Consider the following 22,828-nt stretch of genomic DNA (forward strand, 5'->3'; position numbering starts at 1 on the left):
TCAGTCGTGTCTGACTCTTTTGAGACCCCTTGGACTGTATAGCCCACCAGGCTCCTCCATCCATGGGATTCTCCAGGCAAGAATACTGGAGTGGGTGGCCATTTCTTCTCCAGGGGATCTTCCCAATCCAGGGATTGAATCCGGGTCTCCTGCATTGCAGGCAGACGCTTTATCATCTGAGCCACCAGGGAAGTCCTAGACCATAGGGGCAAGCTGCAAACCACCTCTGCCTTCCAGGCCTCCTTCCTCAGGGAGGTGGCAGCCAGTGAGCTCACCGAGACAAGCTGACTTTGGAAGAAGACACGGAGGACTAATTTCCAAGGACAGAGCAAACAGGGCAGGCTGGGCGGAGTCACCCAGGACATCTACTACAGTGCCTGACACCAGGGAGAGTCAGTCACAGGAGCTCAGCACACAGGCCTGCAATGGCTGTTCTTGTAAGTTCAGAACATTGGATGCTTGAAAAAGGATAGTTTCCCGAAACTCAAGGGCTCTGCCCAAACAACTGGCCCTGGACAGATTAATCCAAGTTTGAGGAGGGAATTCCCTGACGATCCTATGGTTAGGATGCCATGCTTCCACTCATGGGAAGTGGGTTCAATTCCTGGTTGGGAAACTAAGATTCCTCGTGCCATATGATGTGGCCAAAAAAAAAAAGAAAAGAAAGAAACCCAAGTTTGACAAGATTGACCCAATACTATTGAATTTATTAAGATACTTAATTATACTTTTTTTAATATAAAGAAGGCTGAGCACCAAAGAATTGATGCTTTCGAACGTGGTGTTGGAGAAGACTCTTGAGAGTCTCTTGGATAGCAAGGAGATCAAACCAGTCAATTCTAAAGAAAAATCTACCCTGAATATTCATTTGAAGGACTGATGCTGAAGTTCCAATACTTTGGCTACCTAATGCAAAGAGCCAACTCATTGTAAAAGACCCTGATGCTGGGAAAGATTGAGGGCAGGAGGAGAAAGGGGTGACAAATGATGAGATGATTGGATGGCATCACCGACTCAATGGACATGAGTTTGAGCAAACTCTGGAAGATAGTGAAGGACAGGGAAGCCTGGTGTGCTGCAGTCCATGAGGTCACAAAGGGTCAGATATGACTGAGTGACTGAATAACAGCAGTTACACTTTTTGGTCTCCAAATTCAGGCTCGGAGCCCTGAGAGCTCCCACAAGCATCCGCATGTGATGTGACTAGCATGTTCATGCAGTAGGTAGCTCTAAAACACTAAACGGAAACACACAGAGCAGAAGGAGGAAATGAGAAAGAAAATGGTAGGTGAAGGGCAGGCTTGGATCCATCTATAACAAAGAATGATTATCAAAGGTTTCAAAGTCACAAGCAGAAATAAAACTAAACATTGTGATAGAACAGTTTCAATGCTTCTGAAAAGCTGAATTCTCCTGGAAGACAAATTAAAATCCACCAAGAAGTGGATGGAATTAAACTATTAAGTAGGTGGAATTAAACTATTAAGGCAACTGGTAGAGGCTGTCTATGGGGTCGCACAGAGTTGGACATGATTGAAGCGACTTAGCAAGCTGCAGCAGCAGAGGAGATAATCTGTAATTTAGGCCAGAGAGTAAACAGCCTGCCTGCCAATGCAGGCACATAATGAGATGTGAGTTCAATCCCTGTCTTGGGAAGATCCCCTGGAGAAGGGAATGGCTACCCACTCCAGTATACTTGCCTCAAAAATCCCATGGAGAGAGAAGCCTGGTGGGCTATTGCGCATAGGGTTGTAAAGAGTTGGACATGAATGAGGCAACTTAGCATACACACGAACAGTTTTAGTTTCACCTTTCTCATTTAATACCCTCTTTGCAAAACTTAAAAAATAAAACAGGTTCCAATTTGTTTAGAAAATTTCTTGACATTTGTTGTAGTAATTGAGCTCAGTCATGTGATGATCTTAGAAACTTTCTTATTAATTTGTAATTATTTTTAATTGTATAAAATACTAAGCCTTCATCATAGTTGTAGAAATATTTCTTTGTGAGCTGCTGGCCATTTTATTTTGGTTATTCCATTCACTGAAGAGACTCTTTCATTAGCACAGACAAGTTTATCTTTTTCTCTTCCTTTTATAATTTCTTTTTTGTAAGATTAGAAAGTCTCCCCCTTCCAGGTGGTGACAAACATTTAACTGCATCACTGGACTTGTTTTAAATGGTATTTACATTTTCTATTGGAGAAGGAAATGGCAACCCACTCCAGTATTCTTGCCTGGAGAATCCCAGGGACAGAGGAGCCTGGTGGGCTGCCATCTATGGGGTTGCACAGAGTCAGACACGACTGAAGTGACTTAGCAGCAGCACATTTTCTATCCTCAGTTCATCTAGATGTTATTTTGGGTGAGAAACTAGGTTGATTTTTTTTTTTCAAGCAAGCTAGCTGTCTCCTCTGACTACATGTATGAAGTGTGTTGGTTTGGCTAAACTGGCCTATTTCCTCTGCATCTTTAGAAAGATCTGGGATTCCGCTTGTCCCTGGGGTGTGTTGCGGGCTTGGGTGATGGGTTTAGCTGAGGGCAGAGAGAGATGCTAGAGGTCTTGTCCAGGGTTGAGACAGGAGATGCCAGCGAGGGGCACTTTGTGGGCTTCCACCAGTGCTACCAGGCACCCGGACAGTGACCAAGGAGACCCCTCAATGTGGGGAGGGAGCTGCTTTAAAAATGCAAATTAAACCACCCCAACTTCTTGTCCTTTCTCCATCATCAAAGATATGGATCTGTCGTTCTCTTTCATGCACACACCTCCTAGGCTACACACTACATCATTTAATTTAAGTTTCAAAATTGGACAGGTCAACTGTCCTGAACCCCAATTTTTTCTGGCATGTTGTTACCCACGGGCTGCACACTTTAAAGTGCCAGCAATAAGAAAGCAGAGCCTTCCCATTTTCTTGCTTTGAGTTCCCCTCTTCAAGCATGTTTATCTTGTAAGAAGACAGGGACCAAGAGTTCTGTTGTCTAAAACTGCATCAGACTTCATACCAAAGGCCAACAGGCACATGAAAAGATGTTCTACATCGCTAATAAATACCAAAGTGTGAATCAAAACTACAATGAAGTATCAGTTTGCACCAGTCAGAATGGCCATCATCCAAGTCTAAAGACAGTAAATGATGGAGAGGGTGTAGGATAAAGGGAACACTTCTACACTGTAGGTGGGAATGTAAACCAATGTAGGTGGTACAACCACAGTGGAGAATAGTATGGAGGTTCCTTAAAAACTAAAAATACAGTTACCACAGGAGCCAGCAATCCCACTCCAGGGCAAATATCCAGAGATACAGGGTCATCCCATCCCTTTTAAATAAAACAGTGTGTATATTTTAATTTGGTCATACTTGAACTTCATTTAAATGGAATCATTCAGATGTAATCTTTTATATCTGTCATTTTAATTCATTGTTATTTCTATGATATTTCTTTATGTTATGTGTACCAACAACTCATTCTTTTAAGATGCTATGTAATATACCACTGTGGGCTTCTTGGGTAACTCAGCTGATAGAAGAATCTGTCTGCAATGCAGGAGACCCTGGTTCAATTCCTGGGTCAGGAAGTTCCCTTGGAGAAGGGATAGGCTACCCAATGCAGTACTCTTCAGCTTCTCTGGGGCTCAGACAATAAAGAATCCACTTGCAATGAGAGATACCTGGGTTCAATCTCCAGGTTGGAAAAATCCCCTGGAGGAGGGCATGGCAACCCACTCCAGTACTGTTGCCTGGAGAATCCCCTGGGACAGAGGACCCTGGTGGGCACATACCACTGTGTGAATATACCTGGATTGATTTATCCATTTTTTATTGAAAAATGGGTAAATGTTGAAAAATGTTTATGGAAAAACATTTTGATTGTTTTCAGGTTTTATCTATTTACATTATCTTGTGCATCTTTGAATAAATGTACACACTCATTATTCTTGGATAAATCCTAAGGGTGAGATTGGGCTTCCCTGGTGGCTCAGACAGTAATATCAGCCTGCCAATGCAGGAGACCCAGGTTCAATCCCTCAGTTGCAAAGATCCCAGGAGTAGGAAATGGCAACCCACTTCAGTATTCTTGCCTGGGAAATCCCATGGACAGAGGAGCCGGGTGGGCTACAGTCCATGGGGTTTCAGAGTCAGACACGACTGAGCAACTAACACACACAAGGGTGAGATTGCCATGCCAGTAAGGAAGAGTGTACTTTCAAAGGATCCTGCCATGTTTTCAAACCCCTTCCCCACTTCTCCCCCCAAAAGGGTTGTTGCTGTTGTTCAGTTGTGACCCCAGGGATTGAAGCATACCAGGATTCCCTGTCCTTCACCATCTCCCAGAGCCTTCTGAGACTCATATCCATTGAGTTGGTGATGTCCTCCAACCATCTTGTCCTCTGTTGTCCCCTTCTCCTCCTGCCTTTAATCTTTCCTGGCATCAGGGTCTTTTCCAATGAGTTGGCTCTTCTTTTCACATCAGGTGGCCAAAGTATTGGGGCTTCATCTTCAGCATCAGTCCTTCCAATGAATATTCAGGACTGATTTCCTTTAGGACTGACTGGTTTGATCTTGAAGTCCAAGGGACTCTCAAGAGTTTTCTTCAACACCACAGTTCAAAAAGCACCAATTCTTCAGCGCTCAGCTTTCTTTATGGTTCAACTCTCACATTCATACATGACTACTGGAAAAACCATAGCTTTGACTAGATGGACCTTTGTTGGCAAAGTAATGTCTCTGCTTTTTAATATGCTGTCTAGGTGGGTCATAACTTTTCTTTCAAGGAGCAGGCATCTTTTAATCTCATGGCTGCAGTCACCATCTTCAGTGATTTTGGAGCCCAAGAAAATAAATTATCTCACTGTTTCCATTATTTCCCCATCTGTTTGCCATGAAGTGATGGGACCGGCTGCCATGATCTTCATTGTTTGAATGTTGAGTTTTAAGATGGCTCTTCCACTCTCCTCTTTCATCAAGAGACTCTTTAGTTCCTCTTTGCTTTCTGCCATAAGAGTGATATCATCTGCGTATCTGAGGTTATTGATATTTCTCTTGGCAATCTTGATTCCAGCTTGTGCTTCATCCAGCCCAGCATTTCTCATGATGCACTCTGCATAGAAGTTAAATAAGCAGGGCAACAATATACAGCCTTGATGTACTCCTTTCCCAATTTGGAACCAGTTCGTTGTTCCATGTCCAGTTCTAACTGTTGCTTCTTGACCTGCACACAAGTTTCTCAGGAGGCAGGTAAGGTGGTCTGGTATTCCCATCTCTTGAAGAATTTTCCACAGTTTGTTGTGATCCACACAGTCAAAGGCTTGGCATAATCAATAAAGCAGAAGTAGATGTTTTTCTGGAGCTTTCTTGCTTTTTCTATGATCCAATGGATGTTCACAATTTGATCTCTGGTTCCTCTGCCTTTTCTAAAGTCCAGCTTGAACATCTGGAAGTTCACAGTTCTTGTATTGTTGAAGCCTGGCTTGGAGAATTTTAAGTGTTACCTTGCTAGCGTGTGAGATGAGTGCAATTGTGCGGTAGTTTGAACATTTTTTGTCATTGCTTTTCTTGGGACTGGAATGAAAACTGACCTTTTCAAGTCCTATGGCTACTGCTGAGTTTCCCAGATTTGCTGGCATACTGAGTGCAGCACTTTAACAGCATCATCTTTTAGGATTTGAAACAGCTCAGCTGGAATTCCATCACCTCCACTAGCTTTGTTCATAGTGATGCTTCCTAAGGCCCACTTGACTTTGGATTCCAGGATGTCTGGCGTTAATGAGTGATCACACCATCGTGGTTATCTGGGTCATTAAGATTTTTTTGTATAGCTCTTTTGTGTATTCTTGCCACCTCTTCTTAATATCTTCTGCTTCTGTTAGGCCCATACCATTTCTGTCCTTTATTGTGCCCATCATTGCATGAAATGTTCCCTTGGTATCTCTAATTTTCCTGAAGAGATCTCTAGTCTTCCCCATTCTATTGTTTTCCATCTATTTCTTGCATTATTGGCAAGATGGTAGAGTAGAAGGATGTGCGCTCATCTTCTCCTGTGAAAACTCGAAAATTACAACTCACTGCTAAACAACCATCAACAGGATAATGTTGGATCCCACCAAAAAAAGATACCTGACATCCAAGCCCAAAGGAGAAGCCCCAGCAAGACAGTAGAAGGGGCAAAATCATATTTAGAATCAAACTCATACCTGCCAGAGATGCTTGGAAGGCTCAAACAAAACCTTGTGCACACCAGGTCACAGAGACCACACAGAGACTGAGTCAGACCTGTGTTTGAGTCTCCTGTGGAGGTACAGGTCAGCAGTGGCCTGCCGCAGGGAAGCTATCTGGCCACACAGCCTGTGGTATAAGCCCTCTTGGAGGTCGCCATTAACCCCACCATAGAGCTGCCGAGCAGATGATCCACAAACTGCAGAACAATTATACTAAAGAAATTCTTGCACTGTTAAGAAAGTTCTAGGACGCATAACAAATTTCCCAACCTGGGAATCTGGCAAAAGGACTGTGAACTCCCAGAGAATTTGACTTTGGAGGCCAATGGGATTTGATTACAGAACTTATATAGGACTGGGGAAACAGACTCTTGGAGGGCACAAACAAAACCTTGTGAGCACCAGGACCCAGGAGAAAGGAGCAGTGATCCCACAAGAGACTGACCCAAACTTGCCTGTGAATGTCCAGGAGTCTCTGGTGGAGGCGTGGGTCAGTGGTGGCCTACTGCTGGGTCAGGAGCACTGAGTGTGGCAGTGCATGCAGGGGACCTTTTGAAGGAGGTCATCATTATCTTCATTAACTCAACCATAGTTTGGTCTCAGGTCAAACAACAGGGAGGGAACAGGCTCCACCCATCAACAGAAAATTGGACTAAAGATTTACCGAGCATAGCCCTGTCCATCAAAACAAGACCCGGGTTCCCCCACAGTCAGTCTCTCCCATCAGGAAGCTTCCATAAGCCTCTTATCCTTCTCCATCAGAGGGCAGACAGACTGAAAACCACAATCACAGAAAACTAACCAGTCCGATTACATGGACCACAGCTTTGTCTAACTCAGTGAAACTATGAGCCATGCTGTGTAAGGCCACCCAAGACGGACAGGTCATGGTGGAGAGTTCTGAAAAAACATGGAGAAGGGAATGGCAAACCACTTAAGTATTCTTGCCTTGAGAACTCCATGAACAGTATGAAAAGGCAAAAAGATATGACACTGAAAGATGAACTCCCCCAGCTGGTAGGTGCCCAATATGCTATTGGAGAAAAGTGGAGAAATAACTCCAGAAAGAATGAAAAGGTGGAGCCAAAGTGAAAACAATGCCCAGTTGTGGATGTGATGGGTGATGGAAGTCAAGTCCGATGTTGTAAATAGCAATATTGCATAGGAACCCAGAATGTTACGTCCATGAATCAAGGTAAACTAGAAGTAGTCGAATAAGAGACAGCAAGAATGAACATCGCCATTTTAGGAATCAGTGAACTAAAATGGACTGGAATGGGTGAATTTAATTCAGATGACTATTATATCTACTACTATGGCTAAGCATCCCTTAAAAGAAATGGAGAAGCCCTCATAGTCAAAAAAGAGTCCGAAATGCAATCTTGGTGCAATCTCAAAAATGACAGAATGATCTCTGTTCGTTTCCAAGGCAAACCATTCAATATCACAGTAATCTAAGTCTATAACCGAAGAAGCTGAACAGTTCTATGAAGATCTACAAGACCTTCTAGAACTAACACCCCAAAAAAGATGCCCTTTTCATTATAGAGGGCTGGAATGCAAAAGTAGGAAGTCAAGAGATACAGTAACAGGCAAATTTGCCCTTGTAGTACAAAATGAAGCAGGGCAAAGACTAACAGAGTTTTGCCTAGAGAAATGCACTGGTCATAGCAAATACCCTCTTCCAACAACACAAAAGAAGACTCTACACATGGACATCACCAGATGGTCAATACTGAAATCAGACTGATTATATTCTTTGCAGCCAAAGATGGAGAAGCAATAACTGCAGTCATGAAATTAAAAGAATGCTTGCTCCTTGGAAGGAAAGCTGACAAACCTAGACAGCATATTAAAAAGCAGAGACATTACTTTGTTGACAAAGGTCCGTCTAGTCAAGGCTATGGCTTTTCCAGTAGTCATGTATGGATGTGAGAGTTGGACCATAAAGGAAGCTGAGTGCTGAAGAATCGATGCTTTTTAGCTGTGGTGTTGAAGAAGACTCTTGAGAGTCCCTTGGACTGCAGGGAGATCAAATCAGTCAATCCTAAAGGAAATCAGTCCTGAATATTCATCAGAAGGACTGATGCTGAAGATGAAGCCCCAATACTTTGGCCACCTGACCCAAAGAACTGACTCACTAGAAAACACCCTGATGCTGAGAAAGACTGAAGGCAGGAGGAGAAGGGGACGACAGAGGATGAGACGGTTGGATGGCATCACCAACTCTATGGACATGAGTTTGAGCAAGCTCCGGAATTTGGTGATGGACAGGGAAGCCTGGCGTGCTGCAGTCCATGGGGTTGCAAAGAGGAGGACACGACTGAGTGACTGAACTGAACTGATTTCTTTGCATTGATTACTGAGGAAGGTTTTCTTATCATCTCCTTGCTATTCCTTGGAACTCTGCATTCAGATGGGTATATCTTTCCTTTTCTCCTTTGCCTTTCACTTGTCTATTCTCAGCTATTTGTAAGACCTCCTCAGACAACCATTTTGCCTTTTTGCATTCCTTTTTCTTGGGGATGGTTTTGATCACCGCCTCCTGTAAAATGTTAGGAATCTCCGTCCATAGTTCTTCAGACACTCTATCAGAGCTAATCCCTTGAATCTATTTGTCACTTTCACTGTGTAATCATAAGGGATTTGATTTAGGTCATACCTGAATGGTCCAGTAGTTTTCCCTACTTTCTTAAATTTAAGTCTGAATTTTGCAATAAGGAGTTCATGATCTGAGCCAGGGTATGAGTTCCAATTGTCCCACTTCTTTGTCAACACTTCTTAGTCTTTTGAATTTAAGCCAGTGGAAGGGGTGTGCAGTGGCACTTCATTGTGGTTTTGGCTTGCATTTTCCTGATGGTTAATGATTTAAGCACGTTATTAGTAACTTATTGGCCACTGGTTATCCTCTTGTGATGATCCCGTCAAGTCTTTTGTTACCTTTTACATTATTTTTTTTAATTGTTCTGTAGTTCTTTATATAATCTAGATATGAGTCTTTTGTTGGATGTAGGTATTGTAAATACCTTCTCCCAGTCTATGACTTGCCTTTTTACACTAATTAAGAGTTTTGTTTGTTTTTTCATGAACAGTAGTTCTTTGTTTCAATGAAATCCAATGTCTCAGTCTTTTAATTGGTTTTTTTCAGTCCTTCCCCAGAGGAGAAAAAAGGATATTTTTCTATAGTGTTTTTCCTAAAAGTTTTATTTTGCCTTTTACATTTATGATCCATTTCAAATATGTTTTTTATGCTTCAAATAGATTTTGTGCATCATCTGCAGTCAAGGCCATGATGCATCTATTTTCCATGCAGGATCTTTTGTTAAGAAGACCACGCACAACTGTAAGAAGGAACTTACAGTGACCTGGGATAGTTAGGGAGTTTGGGGTGGATATGTACACACTGCTGTATTTAAACTGAATAACCAATGAAGACCTACTGTACAGCACGGGGAACTCTGCTCAGTGTTACGTGGCCACCCGGGTGGGAGGGGCATCTGGGAAAGAATGGATGCATGTGTATGTATGGCTGAGTCCCTTTGCTGTGCACCTGAAACATCACAACACTGTTAATCAGCTATAATCCAATACGAAACAAACAGCCTAAAAAAGAAGACCATCCTTTCCGCACTGAGCAGCAACGGCGCCTTTGTTGTAAATCAGGTGACTGTATACATGTGAGTCTATTTCTGGACTCTGTTTCTTTTCCACTTTATCCTGTGAGCAGAAACCAGGACTGAATTTGTGAGGCCAGAGACAGGCATTTCCCAAGATGCTATTTTTAGGAGAAGACATGAATGCTTTTGCTTTGGTAGAATTCTTTGGATTCTTTTCCCCAACTTACTTTCCATCTCTTTATAAGGACAAAGGTGGCAGTGAGCTCCAGGCCAGGCACTGGCAGGCATTTTTTATTATGAATTTTATTACGTCTACTTTTTCTAACAGAAAAAAAAATTAACAATACAAAGTTTAATATGTCCCTTAACCCAATATCCAGAAAGCAAAATGAAATGACACAAATGCCTGTGGAACTTATATTTTGCATTATTCATAATTCATTTTCTATATTCCTGATAGTGGTGGATCAGACAGTAAAGAAATCTGCCTGCAATGCAGGAGACCTGGGTTCCATCCCTGGGTTGGGAAGATCCCCTGGAGAAGGAAATGGCAACCCACTCCAGTATTCTAGCCTGGAGAATCCCATGGACAGAGGGGCCTGGTGGGCTACAGTCCATGGGGTTGCAGAGTCAGACATGAAAGACTAACCGTTTCACTAGAAATGCTGTAAAAATGTCTTGAAACCTCAGAGAGAAAACAGCTAATGCTATAACCTGGGATTTAAACTTTTCCTGTTTTTTTATGAGTAAAAATATCACTACATCAGTTTATCTTTAATCTTGGCATTTAATAGTGTTATAGACAGTCACACTATCTCTGTTTGCAAATTATCTTTTAATTAGAAAAGCACACTTTAAGCTCTTGCTTGTGAATGGCAACATTAGCTACAAGAAATATTTGTATGTATTTTGATGGTGACATATATATTTTGTGAAATATTTGTAAATATTTGTAAGAAGTAAAATTCCATGTACTCTTTGTAAAAATGACAATTAAAAAAAAATCGCATGATGTATGTATTGCTCACAATTTCTCTGGTGCACCCAGTGGAACTAGTTTATCAAGTTCAATTTTCTACAAGTTCTGGGTCACTCACACTTCATATCTCATAAAAATGTCTAAGTCCATCTCAGAATGTGCCAAGTTCCAGAGTAGGTTCAGCAGTATGTGCAGCTTTAATGGAGAAATGATGGATTTCTTTTTTCCTCCTCTCCCTGTGTTTAATTGAGACTCCCTGTAGCAGGACAGTTCTTCCTATTACAAGAGGCTCACTGAGCAGGAAACAGTGAACACACTCCTTGCCTGACAATCCCTACGCTCACACAGTCTGCCTGCACTGTCTCTTACACAGATCAAAATCCAGGATTCAAAATATTGCTTTTACTGAATCACAGGGGAGTCAAAAAGTTGAACCATTGTAAATCAAGGCCCATCTATATACTCTGCCACTACAAATCAGCATGGGTTTTGCTTTATACCAGAACCACATCTGCTCTCTGCCTTTATTTATGAACACGGAAGAACCGTGACTATGGATTTTTTTTTTTTTTTTTTTTTTTGCCATACCTCGAGGCTTTCAAGATTTTAGTTCCCCAGCCAAGGATTGAACCCACACTCTTGGCAGTGAAAGCGTGGAGTCCTAACCACTGGACCACCAGGGACTTCCCTTAGGAAAAAGCTTTGTGAGAAGTTATTTAGAAGACAGAGCAGCACTGGCACACCTGTATTAAACAGAAGGAAAGGGATAGTTCAAGTAATAAGAAGGCGGCATTTATGCTTGAAAGTCAAGAAGCTCTTTCGACATTTGTTATATCCCCAAGTCTGCTCCTTGTGGGTGTGCTCCGTAGTGTGCGACTCTGCAACCCCATGGACTGTAGCCCACCAGTCTCCTCTGCTCGTGGGACTGCCCAGGCAAGAATACTGGACTGAGTTGCCATTTCCTTCTCCAGGGGATCTTCCTGACCCAGGGACTGAACATGCGTCTCGCATTTCCTGCTTGGCAAGCAGATTCTTTACTATTGCACCACATGGGAAGCCCCACTCTACTCACTAGGAATTATCATTTCATTCATGTTGTGAAGTCTCTGCTATCTCAGCTAATACTTTGATCACTGATGACAGTAAACGGCCTGTTAGTTTTTCAAGAAATCAAAACTTTGTAGTTTGAAAGCCTTCTGCTGTTACAAGGAGTGCGTGGTGTCTTGGGTCAATGTAGAAATGCTTTGTGGAATATCAGGTACTACAGTTAGAAGGTGACCTCTAATGTTCTTACTTATTACATAATGATACTTATTTATAAGGCATCTCAAAGTATTTTTAAATTATGCACAATTGCTTTTAGTTCTAATTGGTAACAAAAAGAACCATCTAAGATTTTGAGTGTCACAGAAGACAATGGCTCATTGCTCTTCCATGCTCCCATGCATTCCTCAATGTTACAAGCTAAATCTGAGGGATACTCATGAAAATGTTATTTTTTTTTTTTTTAAAAAGGATCTAATTAAGTGTACGGTGGCATGAAAATAAAGGAGAAAGTATGCACTTTTGCTGACCATGAGTTGTTATTGCTAAGTTGTATCTTACTCTTTGCAACCACATGGGCTGCAGCATGACAGGTTTCCCTGTCCTTCACCATCTCCCAGAGTTTGCTCAAACTCATGTCCATTGAGTCGGCAATACCATCCAATCATCTCATCCTCTGTCACCCTCTTCTCCTCCTGCCTTCAATCTTTCCCAGCGTCAGGGTCTTTTCCAATGAGTCGGCTTGTCGCATCAAGTGGCCAAAGTATCAGAGCTTCAGCTTCAGATGAGTCCTTCCAATGAATATTCAGGTTTGATTTCCTTTAGGATTGACTGGTTTAGATAGACGATGTATAACTTGTTTTAAAAGTGATACCAATTAATACATATTAATACATAGGCGGTGACATCTCCATACTTCCCAAACAGTGAGGAAGAAGAGAGAAGCCTGGAGCTTAAAATTTTGACTGAAATTGTGGAAAACTCAGGCATCATATAAGCTTGTGAGATTAGGCTTTCCAGTTCCATAAGAGTTCCATAAAAGTTCACTTTAAGAACTCATTCTTTAGGAAACCAAACTCATGGAAGATGCCTGGGCTGGTGAAGGAGACACCTACTGGCCAAACAGAATTCCAAAGAAATTACAAATGACAGCCAAATTAATTATTCACTATGGCCAGTACAGGAGTTAGTTGGGAGCATTTCTAAACTAGCCTGAGAAAAAAGCATTACAATATGTGTTTGGAATCAGACCATCAGAGAAGCATCTGTACCATTAGGGTCCACAACACTGCAGAGACCCCTCTGAAGCAACACTTGACATTTGTCAAAGTTAAGTGAAGTCGCTCAGTCTGACTCTTCGTGGCTCCATGGACTGTAGCCCACCACGCTCCTCCATCCATGGAATTTTCTAGGCAAGAGTACTGGAGTGGGTTGCCATTTCCTTCTCTAGGGGATCTTCCCAATCCAGGGATCGAACCCGGGTCTTCTGCATTGCATGCAGACACTTTACCGGAATTCCCCAAAGTACTGACACTTCCTAAATTGCCTTAAACCCTAGTGATGGTGAAAACCCTAGGACTTCCCTGGTGGCTCAGACGGTAAAGCATCTGCCTACAATGTGGGAGATCTGGGTACATTAGAGAGGACATGTATATGTCATATGGAGGTTTGTTTCCGCCAACACTGGAAGTGATGCTGCTATGAAGCCTCACCTATTTTAAGGTGAGATGCAAATAGGTGGGGCTCAACCTCCCTGGCGTCAGAAGCACCTAACAAGTCTGTAAACCACATAGCTTCTAGCTGATAGTGTGTCTCACCAGTGATACGCCAGGAATCATTTGAATTTCCATTTTACCCATGAACACTGTAAACTGTACAAAGTGTTCTCACAAATTGGCCAAAGATGGCTGGTTTATATTCTAAGAGGATGGCTAACATAAAAGCTGTCAATTAATGGACATTAGTAACAGTTTAAACTGCTTCCCAGTTATTAACAGTAAGTGTAAGTAAAAGGGTACATTTATGAAAATTAGATTTTAAAATCATGTGCTTTAAAAAAAATCAAGGATATTTACACCTAAATATTAATGGCCAATAGCTACTTCAGTCCTAACTTCAAAAATACATGTGATGCTTTAAAGATTGTATGTATGTAAAGTACATGCATAGAAGAAAAAAAATATATATATATATCTCCAAGTCACTGAGCCAACTTGAAGCACAGGAGTAGCTACACACACACACACACACACACACAACTTGAAGCACAGGAGTAGCTACACACACACACACACACACACACACACACACTTCCCGATGGCTCAGCAGGTAACGAATCTGCTTACAACTTGAAGCACAGGAGAATCTGCTTGCAACCTGAAGCACAGGAGTAGCTACACACACACAACTTGAAGCACAGGAGTAGCTATACACACACACACACACACACACTTCCCGATGGTTCAGCAGGTAACGAATCTGCTTACAATGCAGGAACCACAGGAGACTTGTGCTCAATCCCTGGGTCAGAAAAACCTCCTGGAGAAGGAAATGGCAATTCATTCCAGTATTCTTGCCTGGAAAATCCCAAGGACAGAGCAACTGTTAGGCTACAGTCCAACGGGTCACAAAGAGTCGGACATGACTGAGTGACTATTATTAATGTATGTGGACATATATTTACATATAAACTTATTTTTGTAGTATATTATTTTGTATATTACAAAATATTTATATACTATACTTATTTTGAAGTATATAAATATATAAGTATATACTTTGAATTTATACTTATATATGTACTTATTTTATACTTAAGTATACATACTTACATAAATATGTATTTATACTTGTTTTTAAAGCATACATGTGGTGCTTTAAAGAGTGTATGTAAAAATATTTTTATTAAATTTATTTAATTGGAGGTTAATTACGATATTGTATTGGTTTTGCCATACATCAACATGAATCCGCCATGGGTGTACACGTTCTCCCCATCCTGAACCCCCCTCCCACCTTCCTCCCCATACCATCCCTCTGGGTCATTTATATATGTCATTGGCCCAACTTGAAGCACAGGAGTAGCTGTGCACGCACACACACACACACACATATATATATCAAATATCTATAAACATATATGGGTATTATATCTATGCAGCTATTTCTGTGTTGATTGGCTCGGTGACTCAGGATGACCAAAAGACTGGTAGAAGTGATGTGAAGTCTTCTAAGCCTCTGACTCTGCTGCCTGCCCCCTGCCGCTTTTAGGAATTCTGTGGCCACTGCTCAGAAACAAGGGTACTCTGACAGGACATATAAGGAACCAAAGCACCTGGATGGCCTGAGCAATGTCATGGAGCTCCCAACCCAAGGTGAGTTGACAGATGAACACACTCACGTGAAGCAAATCAATGTTATCGTAAGCCACTGTTCTGGGTGTGCGGTTACCAAATACTTGACACAGCAACCAGCAGCCAGAGTGAGGGGCAGAGCACTTGGCACTGCTGCCTGACGAGGCTGGGAGAACAGGGAAGTGCCTGAGAAGGCTGGAAAAGAAAAACTGCTACTGGAACAGAAGATGGAAAGATGCTGACTGACGTCTTTTAGCAGCAAGGTAACTGGCAAAACTAACAAACACGTTTTTGGCTAGGAAAGCTTTCCAAGAAACGTTTGCAAGTGTCCACTGGTTTCCTTCAGTTGTGCCCTGGAAGAGAGATGAAATAGAGAAGCAGTTCCTTTGCAGGGACAGTTCAACAGAGATACAGGCAACTCACGCTTTGTAAGGGGTGGTGGTGGTGGTGGTGGGTTCCACTTTCTCCAGAGCTCAAAAGTCTCAAAGTGAGAACTGGTTTCAGAGCCATTCTAGCTGTGCATCAAAGGAGATTTTCAAGAAACTGACAAGATTACCTACCAAATGGGAGAAAATATTTATAAATCATCTAAATGTAGAATCCAGTATATATGAAGAACTCTTACAATAATAAAAAGAAAACAAACAAAAAAAAAATGGACAAGAGTGCTTGAACTGGTATTTCTTCAACAAAAACACAGAAATTCCCCAAAAGTACATAAAACACCCACTTAGAATGGCTACTTAAAACGAAGTCATGATAACGTAAATGCCTACCAACTAAAAAGTAACATACTACACAGGAATGACAGTAGAAAAGGTTCTTGTAAAATAACTAAATCTTCCTTTCATATGAGAAAGTAAACTGACATTATAAAAATGCTTTATCCAGAAATACCAACTTAGTCATATAGCTTATTAGCACATCAAAGTGGCCAAACAAGCAAAATTACCTCTACCTGGCAAAGTTGGGAAACAGGACAGGGTTTTAAGGGCTTCCCTAGTGTCTCAGACAGTAAAGAATCAATCTGGAATGTGGGAGATCCAGGTTTGATCCCTAGGTCAGGAGGATCTCCTGGAGAAGGGAACAGCAACCCACTCTAGTATTCGTGGCTGAGAAATCCCATGGACAGAGGACTTGCCTGGCAGGCTACACAGTCCATGGTGTCACAGACAGTCAGACATGAGTGAGCGACTTTCACTTTTTTCACTTTAAGGGCATATTAATTTTTTTTTTTGAAAGCATGTGCATGTTTTACACCATGATGATTTTTAATAAAAATAAAATTTGTGTAATTTTTGCTCATTCTGGTCTTAGTATATCCAGGTACCTTTGCAAAAATAAAACTATCCACATAATTCTTATGTGCTTGAAATATACTGGCATCTAAATGTGACTTAAACTTTCATTCTTACAATAAAGCTACATTTCTATTCAAGTTTGAATAGTGAATTTGCAGGTTGTGATTAGACAAAGAAGAAATCTTTATAATAGCTAACATATGTAAGTACTTAGTCTGTTTATCTGAAATTGTTCAAAGCCCTTTACATTTATCCTTTTCACCACTTAATTTTCTAAAATAACCCTCTGAGGCAGGTTCAGAGTTTATGCAGCTTGCCCAGATAAAGTCAGACCTGGGACAGAAGCTTGGGCACTCTGATGTCATGGCTGGCCTCACCCACCCAAAGAGGGTGGAAACCCAACCAGGCTTCATTTCTCTTCTTTGTAACTAAGAAAACCATACTTTCTTTTTGTTTGCTTTATGAAGGCATAGGTAACCGCTGATAGCATGGATATAGAATAGGATGTAAGAAAAATGATAAGCAACAAAAGTCGACATTAAAGAGTGCCACTCAGGAGAGATCAGGTTCAGCCCGCATTCCACAGCATGACTCTGAAATTTGAAGTCAAAAAAGCCCACCGGGCAGATTCACTCAGACCCAAGAACACCTGCTCAGCAGACCCACCCTTACACAGAGCTCTTTGCTGGTGATGCTGTCTGCCTGAGGATGCAATGGAAGGACTGAAGAGAAACGTGAAATCATTTGTCCATTTATTCATTAATATGTTGTCAAATTCAGTTTTCTATACACTATGGTGTTTATTCCATTTTCTGTACTATTAGATATACATATTTAAAAAAATATTTAACTTATTTTTATGAAGAAATTAAATACTTTCTGGGAAAAAAAAAAAAAGCCATTTTATTATTGTTCTCTAGCAACAAACCTCAAACAAGTCTCAATCCACTCAGGCAGCTCACTTAGATGCCTCTGTTCGCGGCATTTATCTGAAGACCGGGTTTACACAATTCTACTCTACAGAAGGCTGTTTGACCCTGTTACATAGCATACAGTTAAAGAACATTTTTGTAATAAACATGTTTCTCTTTGATATGATACAGAACAAGTTTTTCACACTTCCCAGCAGTCACTCAAATATATTAAAAATGTTTCCGTCTTTAAAAGGCACACACATTTACAGGTTCAAATCTTTATTGTTTTAAAATTCTACATGTCTTTTACAATACAACATTTTGTTATTTAAATGACCTCTAAATGGTTAATGTACAATGACTATGCTTTTTCTGAAACTGAACCATGAATTACGACCTCGTCGATATGATTCTTCTAAACAGAGTAGGAAAGTGTTGGGAGCGGCTGTGTGCCACTTGGAGACCACCCCCAGCGCACACCTCCTTGGAGAACCCAGGCGACCATCTGCTCAAAGTGCTTCTCAAGACTGTAGATATGCCTGATCTTAAAGTCAGTCAATTGAATTAGAGTTCCTTTTTGTTTTGAAACATCAAAGGGCATTTAAAAAAATAAATGAAACAATTTGCTTTAGTAATCTACAGAGGCAAACAAAACCATGACTATCTGCATGCAGGAACACTCCTCTTTAAATAGTTCTGAAGAATGTATACATTTTATAAAGAATGTGTTAAAGAGTGCAAGTCTTCTGATATTGGCGTCACAAAAAGACAAATGCTGGTACAGTAACTAACACGGACTATCTAAGTTCAAGCTAATGTATATGTAACAGGCAATTAGCATGGCTAATCGTAGGCCACAATGCACAGGGTATGCCCTTTGAGAAAATGAACTAGTTTGGTCCCCATTTCTAGAGTTACTTGGGTAGAAAAAAACAAAACCATTTTAATTCAGCTCAGAGTTTTGATGAATTTATTGTTCCTAAAGTGTAGCCAGGTAAAAAGTAAATGGTATACACCAATGAAGTACATTGTCCTGTTGACTTTTATATAAAAAGATGGCCTGCTGTTTTTGGAGTGATGAAAGAGCACTGTTGGACAAACCAGGAAAACGTCACAGAAGGTCTCAATTTCTTCCGCAAATTATACTTTCTTATTCCATGACACAGCTTTCACTCTGTAAAACTTTGTCCCCAAAGGAACTTTAAATCTGTTTTGTGCCTAAGACAGAAAGAAAAGGGTGATTAAACCAAAGTGCCTAAGTTCTGTCCCATCACACTACTCAAAGCTGAATTACTGGGGGGGGGGTCTTTATCAGAGGACACCTGCCTCCTCCCCATATGAGTGGAGACTCAGCCACTAATACTGAGGCAAGAGTCAGTGATCACTGATAAAGATACGGTGCCAAGTGAGCCGTATGTCATTACTATGAGCATCAAAGAAAAGTCCAGCACCACCCGGCTCGAGTCCTGCTGGTACACGGGGCACAGAGGAGGGTCGGGAACCTGCTCACTGGAGGTCACTGAGCCCACAGCACCGACACTGCCAACATGACAGTCAGGCGCATCCTGAGCCAGCAACACTTCACTTGTCTCTCACACTTCACCTGTCTCTCCTCGGGGGAGGGGGGGGGGGGGGGCGGCGGCACTGAGAGTCAAGACGCATCAGTTCTGCCGGCAGACGGATTCATCACCAGCTCCTTTACTGCACAAGGAGCACCAGCAACTCAACACAGAACAGTAACTTGCTGTAGTTTTCCTGTACAGGTTGACCATTTGTTGGTAATCTAGCTCTATTTTCAGAAGGCAAGTAACACAAATATTCATAAAACTGCTGGTGCAAACTCACATTCACGAAATTCAAGGCCTGACTCAAGTGAACTAAAAGGCCAGGACTAGCACTGCTCCTGACTTCTACATGACACAGCCAGAGAACCTTCTTTCAACTCCAGGGTCTGCATCCCACCGTGAAGCTTACCTTTTTGGCCTGGCAGTACTCCTTTTCCATCACTTTTCCAAGGACCCACGGTCTTCGAGACGCACCTGAAGCTATGGAATCAAATCATTAATTTCTTTTTGAAAGTACTATTATAATTACTCATGAAAACCAAACTGCCAGAATCAAAACAGACTAAGGACCTTCTCCCAAGTGAAATCACATAAATGCAAAATGACTTATAAACACAACTGGATTCATTTTACTTTAAGTACAGATGGTAAGTAAATCAGAAGCAAACAATCTGAGTACAAATCAGGAACAAATAAATCCAGGTATTCTAAGCAGCTCAGCAGTGCCACCTACTGTAAGTGCAGACACATGACCTGTTCTGCTGCTGAAAAGAAAACTGATTTTCTAGGTTCAAAGCAAAGCACTGCATTTTTATTTTTGGCACCACAACACAAACAGTCAGTGCAAAATAAATACCTAAGAATGAAAGAACATCTGAAGGGACTACTTTTGTGAAGGGAAGGAAAAAAATGTGGAAGGAGACAGGATGAAAAAAACTCATGTCACAAGCTGAGATGCAAGCTCATTCTCTTAAAATTCATCAGAAGTTGTCATTAAAAAAGTTGATTCCAAAAGTATTTGACCAATAATTTATCTGTTTAGAGTAAAACCTCTGAAATTCCCAAGAGAAGATAAAACTGATTTTATTCTATAAACATTACTTGGCAAGACGTAAATTAACAGATCTCCTGAATAAACCATCAGAAACACAGACACAGGGACTGGTTTAGTGGAAGACAATTTTTCCACAGACAGGGGTGCAGACGGTTTCGGATGATTCAAGCACGTTACATTTACTGTGCACTTTATTTCAATTATTACTGTACCAGCTCCACCTCAGATCACCAGGCATTAGATCCCAGAGGTTGGGGACCCCTGGTCTAACACTGAAGTCTAAGGAGTGACAAGTACCCCTGGTCAAAAAACCACAAAAAAAAAAAAAAAAAAAAAGAAAAAACTTAAGTTTATGGTTTTCAAGGTATAAAACTAGTAAATTAAACTGCAACTGTCTTGTCTCATTTTCTGTGATTACACTCTGCATAACCCACCAACAACAGGCACGGAGGCAGTGGCCAAGTTAGAGAACTGACATCTGACCACTCCAAACAGGAAGGGAAGGAAAGGGAAGTCAAAGTTGCTCAGTCGTGTCTGATTCTTTGTGACCCCATGAACTATACAGTCCATGGAATTCTCCAGGCCAAACAGGAACATCAAACCAAATGGATACAGTCTTTCTATTCAGGCAAAGTATTTCAGGGTGTCTATTATGTTCTTTTTGAGTTCTTTTAAAGGCCAATGTACCCAATAATTGTACATTGTACCAGACAATGTACCAGATACTAACCACAACTTGCTATATTTTAACAAAGCTCATTGCTTTGAAAAGAAAATGAAAGTACTGACAATAACGAAAAAGAAGGTAGAAACACAGAATGATATATTGCACAGAAGAGACATTTTATAATTTAAAAGAATTTATTGTCGCCAAAACAAGGAAAGTGCCCTTATAAACCAATGAGCACGTTATATTCAAGCTTACATAGGTATGAGCATTTTAACAGTACAATCCTGCTGTTGCCAGGGCATGAGATAACTGACCCGACTTCGTTAGCTGCACTCAGGCTGAACTGTCAACAGAACCCAGAAAAATAATCTGGATAATGCAGACCGAATAAAAACAAACAAACAAAAAAGCAGATGGAAGCAGAGCTCTCTCTTGCCTGTGTAACTCTGACACAGTTAGACAAGCACACACTGGGTTTATGTCTCAGTGTGACACTTACCGCCCTCTCCGGGCCTGAGGTCCAGGGCGGGCAGGGACTCCGCATGCAGGAAGTACAGGGTGGGGCTCACCGTGAAGAGCACATAGTTGTCGTGGCGCTCGTCCAGGATGATGAGCACCAGGTCGCCCACCTGGAAACTGAGCAGAGGAAAGCTTCAGTCACCTGAGAAGCCACCATCTCCCCCTTAACGCTCTGCTCGCGGACTCTGCAAGGCCCAACCAGTTCAGCTATCAATGCAACAGCAGATGTTGACTGCTCACACAGCTGCTCACAGGAGTCCTGGACATACACATATGTTCAAAGGGTAACACGAGCAACTGTCAGAGACCAACATAATCTACTGGTTAAGAAAACAGCCACACACACACACACACACAGCTTGGGTGAGGAGGAAAAAAAATACCCAAGTTCACCTAGTTACAGGAAGAAGGTACTCATCCAAACCTATTTTACAACAACGCACACAAATAGAGGGAGCAAACGCACAGTCACGTAAGGAGGGAAGCGGTAACTTGTCCAGCAGTGCTGCTCCAGGCTCTGAGGAGAGTCCCCTCAGTCTGGAAGGAGAGGCAAGGAAACCAGGTGTGATGGCCTGGGGTTTCAGATGGCATCTGTCTGTCTCCTCAGGGTCCTTCAGAATTGTCTTCGCAAGACCAGTTCAAAGTTAATCTGGATCTCAGACAATAGTGGTCCTGAACCTGATAAATCATTAACATCACTAGGGAAACTCTACAAAGGTAACAGCCTCTCCTTCATTAACTGTTTATCTCACAATTAACTGCCTGACTAAAAGAATAGGACCAGATACGTTCTGGACAAACATCAGAAGACAACACCTCAAAAGGGAAGGTGGGCTTCTCGGAGATGGTGTTTTTGTTTTAAGCTCATCTCTCTCATTTTTCAAAGACTGTAAGTTGATTTGACTTGACATACAGCTGGTAGGGAAGGACAGATACACCCAGCCCTTTCAAATCACTCAGTTTAATGTCAATAACCCAGACATTTGGTTGACAGATCTATTACAGAGAAAGTCTTGTTTATTTTTTAAGTCAGTGCTGATAAGCAGTGCATTATTGATGTGTAGCATATCAATAAAACAAAGTCTGAGAAATAAGCAGAAGAAGAAACACTGCAACTTAAAAAATCAAGAGTTTCCAATCTAAAATGAAAAAGATGAAGGTGGTAAAAGGGATTTAAAAGAGGTGGCAGCAACTGAAGAGGCTTCAGGAATGCAATGTAAGGGACAATTAAAGCTAGGACAGGAAGGACTTCCAATACAATCCCAATGTCCTCAAATCCCAATGCAGGAGACACAGGAGACCCAGGTTTGATCCCTGGGTGGGGATGATCCCCTGGAGAAGGAATCCAATATTCTTGTCTCGGGAAAGCCCATGGACAGAGGAGCCTGGTGGACTACAGTCCAAAGGGTCAAGAAGAGTTGGACATGACTGGGCACAACAACATCCCCAAAATAACACAGAAAAACCTTGCTTTTCAATTAAAAAAATATTAATTATGAATGAATGTATAACATTCTGCTGACTAAAACTGAGGTTGAAGGGCTACAGTCACTGAAACACAATTTCATGAACAATTCAGTACTATTCAATTTG

At 41.5% G+C, this 22,828-nt stretch overlaps 1 protein-coding gene across 8 annotated transcripts in view; it reads right to left on the minus strand.

Annotated features, from left to right (window-relative positions):
* Positions 1-18,380: 18,380 nt before the first annotated feature.
* RB1CC1 (RB1 inducible coiled-coil 1) overlaps positions 18,381-22,828 on the minus strand; it is a 53,916-nt gene continuing 49,468 nt past the window's right edge. For all 8 annotated transcript variants that reach the window (XM_055545975.1, XM_055545976.1, XM_055545971.1 and 5 more), the window contains 3 exons: positions 21,216-21,352; positions 19,402-19,472; positions 18,381-18,645 (listed from right to left, as the gene is read on the minus strand). In XM_055545975.1, the coding sequence (XP_055401950.1) occupies positions 18,568-18,645; positions 19,402-19,472; positions 21,216-21,352 (286 nt within the window). In that variant the 3' untranslated portion in view covers positions 18,381-18,567. The remainder of the gene's footprint in view (positions 18,646-19,401; positions 19,473-21,215; positions 21,353-22,828) is intronic.

This window comes from Bubalus kerabau, chromosome 14 (assembly GCF_029407905.1).
Source record: "Bubalus kerabau isolate K-KA32 ecotype Philippines breed swamp buffalo chromosome 14, PCC_UOA_SB_1v2, whole genome shotgun sequence".
NCBI lineage: Eukaryota > Metazoa > Chordata > Mammalia > Artiodactyla > Bovidae > Bubalus > Bubalus kerabau.